The sequence below is a fragment of the Glossina fuscipes genome, unplaced genomic scaffold (genome assembly GCF_014805625.2).
Source record: "Glossina fuscipes isolate IAEA_lab_2018 unplaced genomic scaffold, Yale_Gfus_2 1, whole genome shotgun sequence".
NCBI lineage: Eukaryota > Metazoa > Arthropoda > Insecta > Diptera > Glossinidae > Glossina > Glossina fuscipes.
In genome coordinates this window covers 18,196,821-18,208,531 of record NW_023998415.1, presented here as the reverse complement: position 1 = coordinate 18,208,531, position 11,711 = coordinate 18,196,821, and the positions used below count along the sequence as shown (strand labels likewise).

Sequence of the window (11,711 nt, the reverse complement as noted above, 5' to 3'; positions counted from 1 at the left end):
AATTATTATTTACAAAAATTTTCTTTAAAGTCTTTTATAAGAAATCATTCAATCAATAAAACTTAATAATAATGAAATTAAAGTGAAGAAAAAAAAAAAAAATAAAGCATAATTTGTCTTCAGAATACGCGCTTAAAATTTAAAACGTAAACTTATTCATACATACCTATTAAAATTTATTTAACAAAGGAAAAATTTTGTTTTAGTCTGAATTGTTTTTGTTTCGGTTTTTTGTTTTTTTTTTCCTTTTTGTTGTTATTATTATTATTATTATTAAAAATTAAATTCGTTTGCCTTTTTTTCATTAGAGTGTAAACCTTACAAAACTAATGTCTATAATTATCGTCTAAGCGAATACGTTTTCTTTGGCCAGGATTCTCACCCATATCCAAACTTTCATTATCACTATCCATGGGTTCGCTGCATTCACCATCGTTATCGCCGCCCATATCGTCTTGCTTACGTTTTGCTGTAGCCATTTCGGCCGCATGCCGTTTGCGCCATTTGGTGCGACGATTTTGAAACCAAACCTTTATTATAGTAATAGAGAGAAAGGAAAAATTTATATTCTTAACATACGATTTTAACCCACAATTTAATTAAAAAAATTTCTTTAAATTCAATTATAATTTATTCAATCTCTTCGACAATATGTGCAAATCATAACCACATTAAATCGGTGGTTTCTCTTTACGGTCATAGCAGTAAATATATGTTTTAGCTGTTTAACATATAAATATATATAAATATATTAAATGAAAAGAAAACAAAAAGAGCAATGTGCGTTTGCCACCCTCCATACGACGAAAAGCTCATCAACGCCAGTTAAACCTCAATTAAGAATAAATAAAACATTTGGACTCTTAGCGGCATAAGCATAAGCAGAACTGGGACAACTGGAACAACCATGACTAATACCTTTTACGGTTAATGGGGACTAGGAAAGCCGTAATAATAATCCAGACCGAGCTGCAACATATGTTGCCGCATATATGCGCTCGTATGTGAAGGGCATTGCCTCTCCATAAATCATCGTATGAAAGTAAATTTTGTTGAAAAAATTTCCATTCTCTCTCTCTCTCTCTCGTCTCTAAAACTTTAAAAGGTAGTAATAACTTTCGACTAAGCGCTTATTGCATTCATTGTGAAGGTGTATTGGCGCATGTATATAGGTTAGCGCGTTTCGCTCAGATCGGCCCACGTAATGTAGGCTTTAGCTTTCTTTAATATTCAATCCTATGAATATTTTTTCCAATCTGTTTGTTAGTTTATTTACTCAGCTATTTATTCTTGAAGTTTTAAAGAAAAAATAAATAAATAAACGTGGACGCGGCCGTGGAAATTTATATGTTGTTGGTGTTTTACTTTATGATTGACAAGCAAGAAACATGGAAAGCAGGGGGTGTTCACAGTTGCAGTTACATTAACGTGTGGATGTTCTTGGGCGTGTTCTTTGAAAAGTTTGGATCATTTGCAAATTTTTTTGCAAATTTTTAGATGACATCCTCATGTTTGCGAATGGGAGAACGTTTATCACTGATACTGCACGGTTGGGGCAATCGGATAGATGGACACACAAGCAGACACATATTCCTAAATGAATTCCGAAATTGGAACTGTCGAAAAATTTGTGCACTTTATGGGCTTTTTACAGGTTGCTTCTGTACGTCATAAGAATGAAATTATGACGCACTATATAATTGAGCAGGCCTTGCCAATTCTTTCCAGTTTTGTGGAGGTATTAGCCTATCATCCATAAAATATGCGTCCACTAGATAATTTTTAACAGCAGGCCGCGTACACAAGATCTCCTAATTTTTCGACTATATTTAAAAGCGATAGCTTCATTAGTACGGCCAGGGGAATGCTTACTAACGACATTACAGCGACATATAAACGAACAGAGGGACATGCTTAAATCGATTCAGAGTTCGGGCCTTTCGAACTGCCTTATGACTGTCAGACAGTTGCAAACGGCTTGAGAAAATCGATCCACTCCTCTTCCTTCGTTGCTGGGGAAAAAGAAAAACACAAATATGTTATTGGCAAAGCGAAATACGTTGTATTGTAATTCAGATTAATTACGTAATTTTTAAAATTAAAAGTTGAAAGCAATCAAAATTCTTAAACCGTGAATCGAGATAATATTTAAGAAAATATTGATCGCTTTTAATTATGTTGATCTTTTTTAGTTATGTTAAAGGAGACAACAGTTCTCTGAACTTTCGCTCAGGCTTACTAAGCTTTCACAGGATAAATAGAACCGTTAGCCGACAAGAAAGTTCCATCAAATAATTCATCAATTTGGAACGACGATAAACAAACTTTCCCAAGTGTACTCATCTGTGGAAAATGAATAAAAGCTAAGGAAATATAGGCGAGAAACATTGGCTGCAAATGATTTTTCGAAAGTTTCGCCCTCTAATCCGCGTCTGATGGTGCATTTGCTGAACGAGTTCAAACGACAAAAGTACAAAGTTTGTCACGGGGAAGGAAGAAATGTGGAAAACGAGAAGGTAGAGAGAGAAAAAAAAAAAAAAAAAAAAGGAAAAGGAACAAGAACAGCATAGCGTCCTTTTTCGAGACGAAACAGAAAGACAAAGAAATGAAGCTTTAGATTAAGAGAATGAGAATTTTATACATAATTTTAAGGTTGGAGAAGATGCCCTTTCTTCATAACAAGTCCGAACAACAAGTCCGTTCGTTCTTGCAGTTGTATAAAATATGAGAAATTAAGTAAAGTAATTTGGATTTTTTTTTCACTTAAGCCATTTTACTGAACTATTTGAACGTTTAAGATCGAAAGGAAAACGTTTTTGAAATTCTTGCCTTCTTGCGTATATACGCCTCGAAAATATTCTTACGAATTATAAATGAAAATGATGTCTCTACCGCATAAAATGTGTTTTCTTTCTAGCCCTACTTTAGTGTCTTTTAATGTAAAAAAGTGAAACATTTTTTTGCATTTATTTTCCATCATTCGACAACAATCATAATCTACGTATATGACACAAGTGTGGATCGTGCAATTCTGCACAAAAATAAGTGGGTGTTAAGCTTTTTTGTTACACACTCGGTTGCTGTCCGTCCCTTTGCTTAATACATGAAGCAAACAGCTTCATCATTATATTATCCGTACAATGTCCTGCATACTGTATAAGTATAAGCAAATGTTTGCTTATGCTTATGTATGCGTTTATATGTCTGAGTTATGCATTCCCTTTTAAAAAGTCACAGCTGTTGCCGGAAAATAATGACCATGAAAAGCATCCTTAATGATGCCAACTAATGGTCTTTATAACATATAAAGATAATTCCAACACAGAACACAGTTGACTCTATCTCACATACCAAGCGAAGGCAAATGGACTTTGTTCGTGTTGTCTCTGTGTGTAGACATACTCTGCATAGTTTGCCTTTTGTTCGTATAGGAAAATACTCTTTGGGCCGAACTCTATTTTGTTCTTCTATTTTGTTTTTTTTTTTTGTTTTTTTTGTTTTTTTTTGTTTTTTTTTCTTCTTTGCTGCTGCTATTCTGTTGTTGTTATCATTTGTTAGAGTTAAAGATTTTTGCATTGTAAGACTTTGTATTAATGTTTGTTATTATTATGAGTTTTATTTATTTTAATTTTTTTTTTTTTCATTTTCTCTTTTTGCTCGAACCCAGTATTACACATGTTGCACTATACCGCACACTACACTGTTATATATACATGCAAACTTGAACTTATTTGTTTAACATAATTTTTATGTTTCAAACCGAAAATATTAGTGACGTAGTTGGGGGGCAGTGGAAAAAGTCAGTCGAATGAAATTAAAGCAAAATTTAATTGTTTTTTTATTGTACATTATGTTTTGGTTGTTATACGTAAATACAAACACATATTGTACATGTAACATGCATGTTCAACATAAACGTGCAAATGAAGTTGTAAATCATGACAATGGTAACCACACGAACGTATTCTAATGTTTGGTTACCGTAGCAAAAAATTAGCCAATGGCACATTAAAGACTTGTGCAACATCAGGGCCAGCATAAATGAAAATTATCTAAGTGAATCGTCCGTCCTTCCTCGAAAGATTGCAGTGATTTTTATCATTATCACTCCGAAGCCGCCTATAAACAACATTTCAGTTGTTGTTGTAATATAATGGGAGTTTTGAGTTTTCGTTACCGAACCGGTATGTGGACGTGAATTCGACAAATTAAGCTATCTAGACCACACCTACAAAATGCTAAATATGAAGATGACGATTTAAAAATAAAAAGAGTCTCGTCTCACTTCTCATTAAATTTTATCGAAAATGATGAAAATTTGTTCATATTTATTATACAATGATTTTTTAATTTGGCGTTACATGGCGAGTTGTCGTATTGTCGTGCTGTCGACTTAACTCAAACCATCGTCAGGATAAGGATTCGCATTCTTAAACCAAAAGTTGTTGGCTGTCTCAAACTATGGGGAGATGAACTATGCTTTGATGAGAAGCATAGATGTGCCGAAACTCTCACCTCCCAGCGGTGATCCCCGGGCAACGGCTTCGGCCGGCTAAGAAGAGTTTAAGGTTTTGGGCTGCTAACTCGGCGACGAGTTTCTGAGAGATGGTGGAGGGGTTGGCTGGAAGAAGAGCTCTTACTCAATAAGCTAGTTACTACCGAGAAAATATATTGAATGGTATTTAAGTACAATGAAGGTAGTACTCTAGCGAGTGCATGGTAGAGTGCATTAGACTAGTCTACCATGTTCAGTGCAATACCCGAAACCTATATATCTTGAAGAAAAGTAGTTCACTTGGGGCTGGCAACCAGGAAAGTATGGAGAATCCGAAGCAAGTACGGTTGTTTTTAACAACCGCCCAAAGTATGCCATAAGGCTTTGCAAAACAAACTGGGAGCCACGGGGGTCAGGAAGCTCGCCTCACAAAGCCACGTATGCCTGCGGGTATATGATGGACTTTGTCCTTAAGTCGTAATAAATAAATAAATTAATTATACTATTAATGCAAAAAGGAATTGACGGACGGCCTTCCCTTTGGCCGATTGATAGAAAATGTCTGGTAAATTAATTAATACATGCAAAAATGGAAAAGGGATATGACGAATAAGTTTTCCCCTTTTACCTATTTTTACTTTTGAACACATGTCACGGATGCCTGCGGGTAATGGTGGTAATTGATCAACAGCACAGTGGAAGCCTTATGGCGGAAGCAGTCAGTTGATCAATTTGTGAGTCCTGACTGCTTGGGTGCGGCCCTTCGGGGAGTACTCGTGGTGATTGTGGTTGGCGAGTTCCTAGCTAAAATGGAACAATTGAGTGCAGCTAGGCCTCGCCATTCATCAGAGTGGGGTTTATTGTTCCATACACAATAAACTGTTCTGGACTCTGGTGCTGTTTAGGCCCCTACTCTGTGGGGATTGTCTAACTCGCCAGGGGGCGTAGTACGCTTAAAAGTGGCTTGGGCCACCGTGGGGTTAAGCCTTTCAGGCAGGAAACCACGTTAAACCCTTGCCACAAAATTCTGTCTCAAACTATTTTGAAAACTGCTACCTGTAAGTGGAAGACAGAAGAACGTGTACAAGTATTATAGGACGAGCGGATTGCTACAATCGTTTCAGGATATAGTTCGGAATAGGCTGATACATGAAAAAGTGGATTGACTTCAATTCCCATCCTCAGAAGAAGTAATGATTCCGGGAATAAAAAAACTCGATAATGGAACAGTAATCGTAATTTTAACAAAATAGGAATCGAGCGTATGTTGTATACATTGCGAGAAGTGTCCGTAATGACTGCATGCCAAAATTAAAAATATCTACTGTCAGTGCGCATAGAAAGCGTACAATACAGTGAGAAAACTATATTCAACGTACAAGACACATGGTCTGCAAGCAGACCATCTTCCCATTATACCGACGGATTGAGACAGAGAGAGAATCATTTTTTTAAATCGATTTAAGTTTGTCTTTCCGTGTGCCTGATATCAATCTCTGAGGTTATAATTTAACAAGATCTGGTATACATTGTGGCGCTTTGAGGACTAGTCCCATTGAAAATGAACTAGATAGACCCTTCCCCTGCTAGTGCATTCATTTGAAAAACTCGCGCTATATGAAAGAAAAAAATTACGATTTACAAAACTTTGCGATAAAGTCGCTGAATAATAGCATTTCGACGTTCGGCGCTGATGTGAAAAATTTCGATCGCATGTGTAAATATTTTGAGCTTTTCCTCGCTCATATAGCTGCTCCTGCGAAAAGTGTGGCAAAATGATGAAAATATTGCTACAATAAAAATTTGACGCAGAGATTAACTGCCTTATAAAAGGAGTCTAATAAGAAGTATGCCTTGTATTATGCGTGCACCACTAAAATCTTTTTATTTGTTTATTTTTTTGCTTAATTTTGGACACGCGTTCAATATTTTTCAAATTGGTCAGTTCAAATTTGGCCAATTCCTTTGCTAATTTTTCATTTTTTTTTTTTTTTTTTTCATTTTTTTTTTTTTTTATAGAATGAAAACACTTGTCAGGCCGGCAGAGAGAAGCGCCTGAAAAAAGGATTGTGATATAAAGAAGGAATATCTGGTGAGTAGAAGCGAGATAAATAAGTAAAACATATACTAAGAGTATGGCCTTTGGGCATGATTGGATTTCATTTTGCAACATAACCTCATTTTAGCTCGATACATCGAATACAACATTTCGATGTCTTGCAAATAATCCGATATTTATCGAACAGTTCGAAATAACGCATGTCGGATGGCCAACTTTTAAAATTTCCAAAGAGGTACTAGTCTCTGGAGGCAAAACCTGTGCAATGTTTAATTGTTTTTCTTCTTCTTTAAATGTGACTTTCTATTCTTTCTACATCTCCTTGCATGTGTTATCGTTCTTCTCTTTTCAATTTACTGGTATGTGGCGTGCATCTAAGAAACTCATTGGCCACCGATATTTGCGTTCGTGCCCGCTTTGATGCGTTTTCACTTCACAAAACCTGATTTACGGAACCTTCACGTGTTTGCGGCATGTAGAACAAATGCATCGCGGTGAAAATAAATTTGGTCTTTAAACGACAAAGTGATTCACTAATTCCATATCAATACTCGAATGTTCAATTTTCTCAGATTTCTATTTTTTATTTAATACAATGCAATACAATACAGATATATATATCGGCTGACAACTACCCAGTTTAATGAAAAAAAAAAGAAAAAAAAAAAAACAGTTTGAACATGAGTGCGAACCACTCGTAAACACAAGGAAGGAAGGAAGGAAGAAAGCAAACGTAAAAGTCTTCTTAAAAATATTGGCTCAAATACGCGGAAGTTTGAGAGTTCGGTACAAGAATTCTTCCGCTTCATTTTTCCAGGCACTTACGCAGTTGACATGAAACGTGAGATAGCGACAATGACAATGCATGATATCTTCTATTTGAATAACTGACGTGAGTGAAAACTTTTGATATATTGTTTTCAAAATTGAATTTTTTTTTTTTTTGTATACGAGGCGTACAACTTGCACGTTTCTATTATAGAAAATTTGTGATTAGGAGCCGACAAGAGACGAGAAGACGACTGAATATATCAGATATTAATAAACTTATCCTGATGCTTGCGGCATTTTCTTATGAATATAAAAAGCTGCTGCTAAACGTTATAATGTACTTGAAATGTACAGACGTATGCTGCATAAGCTGCGGGCAGAGAAACATTAAGTCAAGTGACGATAAATGAAAATTTTATTAAATTTTTTTTTGCCTGAGTATATGTTTATAAAACTTATTACAGACGCAGAATCGATGCAAAATTTTAGATTTTTAAAAACACAACGATAGCAGGATTCACGCAGGATTCAAACTTTTCGTTTTTACCTTTTTCTGCTTTTGGGAAAACACCTTTGCTTGCCTATGCGTAACTATTAGTGATTAGATCCAAAGCGAAAACGTCGGCTTTCTTTCTACGAGATTTCGTTTTCGTTTTCTTTTATTTATTTATTTTTTTTTGTAAATCTCTTGAAATCCATATACCATAAAAGTCATCAAATAAACTTACAAATAATTGTTAAAAAAGTATAAAACCCTTGTATCAATAAAATCGAAAAACTCGAAGTCAAGAAGAAAAAAAAAAAAAAATGCCACCCAAGCGAATAGTAAGTGAATTTATGACATCAAAATGTCAAAATCAATCAAATGAAAACTGAGAAGGCATCGATTGTGTACGCTCTGGAAATTTACGATACGTTACCTTTGCACGTTAAAAAAGATTTAAGAAACTAAATATAAAAAAAGGAGACACAATGTACTACAAGATCGACAGAGCAATCAACCCGAATATATATAAAATATACGGAAATCTATTGGAAAATATATGGCCGATTGGGCTACCAATGAAATTTATACGAAAACGTAAACGCGCAACAAATCAAGTGAGAAAATAATCGAACCGAAAAAGAAAGGCAAATAAAAATCGTGTCTGACGTTACTCAACATGAAGTCCAAGGAGCCGGGGAAAAGAATAAAAGAAATATATAGCATGAAATAGCATGACCAGCAACAAGGTCTTAAATTAAAATTCTTTGCAATTGAGAGCAGATTTTATATACATTCACATAAGCAAACACACGTATACGTTCATGTATAGGTGAACACACGCGTTTATGCAAATAAATATGTATAAAGAAAGAAACGATATAAGCCATAACGTATAAAATGTCGATGGGTGTTGGACAGAACATGGTTGTTTGGTTACCCTCGCTAAACAATGAAACAACACGTCAGGTGGTATGAAATAAAACAACAACAATAACAAGAACATAAAAAAATTTATATAGTTTTACAACTCTCACAGTAGATTTATTTATATGTATTCTTATGCATGTATGCATGCATGCATATAACGTTTATAACGTTTATATGTAGATATGAATTTATTGTATATCCATAGTACACAACTTAAAATAGATTCTATGAGTTTTTTTTTTTTTTCTTTTCTCTTTTTTACGTGTTCCGCAAACAGGGAATACGAGGGGAGAACAATATTTAAACAACAAAAATAACAACAACAACACTAACACAACTTGATATATTGAACATTCATTCGTTTTCAACTATCAGTATAACCGACCAGCCAACCGACATCAATACCAATACCATTGAAGAGACAAGCAAAAAAGCAAAAAAAAAAAAAAAAAAAAAAAAAAAAGAAAAAGAAAAAGAAGAAAAGACATATTAAGACAGTTTTTACAACTTTTTAAACCGTTCTTTTTTTCAGCTTTTTATATTTTTGTTCTTATTTGTCTTCATAGAAATTTGTCTTCTGATGATATGTAAAGAAGGATAAAATTAGAGATTTTTAAGGGGTTTTTTGTGGTTTTATATATATATGTATATATATGTATGTACAAATTTATATATGTTTGTACATGTAGGCATGTACATATATATATATTTATGTATTCATATATAAACTTATGTATACGTGTACGTATTCTGGTTCATTTGTGTTAAATTTCGAACCATAAATTAATTTTATAGCATATTTGATGGTTTCGCATGATTACGAATTGTACCATCGTTGTCTAACTGCTCGACTGGGCCCAAGCTCGTATTCATCTCTTAATGATTTATTAGATCCACACTCATACAGCAGCATTATTAACGCTTAAAATGATTCTTGATTTTTGCTTATATACACATTCATTATTGATTAATTGTTTAATTTATTGACAAGACTAACAAATCGAAATTTCATTTAATTTTGTTTGCGTATATAAATCGTAAAACTCTTCTTAAGCCTTATCTGTGCATGTGTTTTTATAATGAACCCTACCACGATGAACCTAACAGGCTCACATTCAGAACGGAATCCCGTGTCTTGGATAGGGACATGTTTCTAGTTCAAGTTTATTTATGTATCCAAAAAAGCTATATAAAAACAAAACGTTATACACACAAGTCATATATTTATACCTACACCACTTGTGGTACACGGTGTATTAAGTTTGTGCGAACGTATGTAACACGCAGAAGTGCTTAAAGTAGACGCACCTTTCATAATACCGACCGCATCAGAATCGTTTCCAAAACCGATCTAAGCCTGCCTGTTTGTCTGTCTCTACGTATCCGTCTGTCTTTGGTATACAGGCATATTTTTTGGCCCATGTACAAATATTATTGAAAATGGTTCGGATCGGTTCACTTTTTCGACCCATATAATGTCCTACTTCGAAAAGTCATTATATGGAAAAAATTGCAATTTTCAAAATTTTTCGACAAAAGTGGTTAAGTGATAGTATTTTGGATTTTGGCTCGAGCAATTTTTGAACCTTCATTCATATAACGCAAACTGAAGTTCATATGACAAAAAAGTCAAATTTTCAATACTTCATGGTGAAAATCAGGTCGTAACAGTAATTTAATTACATTTTGCATCCTAACCTATATAGAGATTTTCACGAGAATTGATCCCTTGTAGGGCAGAGAAATCTAAGTTTTAAGATTTTGTAATAAAAATTGATCCATAAGAGTAGTATTATATAAGAATCCAGTCTTACGGAAAGTATGCCTTTGTTTGCAAAGCCATATAATTTTTAATGTACAGTCCCATAACAGTATGTTCCTATAAAAACAATGTAGAATTTTTGGATTCTATGACAAAAATATGAATTGTGTTAGATAATGTGATATAGTGTATCTAATAGTCGGCCAAGCCCGACTATGATGTTCTCACTCGTTTTTGATTTCGGTTTATATGCAGCAAAATAGAAACATCTTTAAAAAGAAAACGCATAGGAAAGACGCATACTCAGATGGGCGTGGCTTATTATTTCCGTTTTTGTATTATAAACACGCATCTCTTATGGTTTATAACGAAACGACCAACAAACCACGAGAGCAGAAATGTTTTCAGTTTCTTGAGCAGTGCAGGCGTGCCCCTTAACCGATTTAGCTGATTCTCTATTTCCATACTGCAACTTGGATGCGAGAAATAACCCATAAAAATGTAAGCTTGTAACAGACATAAACTTTGGTTCAATTCATGACCCGTAAAGAAACTATCAAATACGATATTGCTGTTACGGTTTTGAAACGGCCTGCGCAGTTCGTCAACGAACCTGTGTCCGAAATCTCGGGTCGATTGGATGTTTCTCGGCAAAGGTGGTGAGAGTCATCGTAGTACGATTCGTTAGTAAGACGAAGATGGGCAATTTTGACATTATGACTAACTCTAACTGTAAATGTACAAATATTTCTTTTTGTGTGATTGTTAATGTAAAGCAAAATCAAAAAAGAAATTTTTGGAAGTGCAATATAAGCTCAAAGTTCAAATGAGCTTAAAAGGCTTAGGATGCATGGGTTAGGGTGGACAAGATATCATAAATAAATAGTTGAGAAATATATTTTCCGACCGGTGCCCTTATTAGTTTAATAACTCACCAACGGAACGTCACCAGTATATCCATATAGCTCTCACGATAAGCATGACATATATTAGAGGCTTAGAAGTCTATGCTACTCGGTCAAGAAAATTTATAATGCGTCATATATTGTAATTTTATTTGAAGACATACAGTGTCACTGGATGATGGTTTTGAGTTCATAATTGGAAAACATAGAAGAACATATTGCGCTCAAGTCTTTAATATAGGAAACCGTGACCTATTTAGCTACGCTAATACAAAGGTTGTAAATTCACCGATGTGTTGAGATGG

At 34.5% G+C, this 11,711-nt stretch overlaps 1 protein-coding gene across 1 annotated transcript in view; it reads right to left on the bottom strand.

Annotated features, from left to right (window-relative positions):
- Positions 1-326: 326 nt before the first annotated feature.
- LOC119632356 (homeobox protein Nkx-6.1) overlaps positions 327-11,711 on the bottom strand; it is a 43,193-nt gene continuing 31,808 nt past the window's right edge. Inside the window, exon 4 of the mRNA XM_038025217.1 lies at positions 327-530. Within this exon, the coding sequence (XP_037881145.1) occupies positions 327-530 (204 nt within the window). The remainder of the gene's footprint in view (positions 531-11,711) is intronic.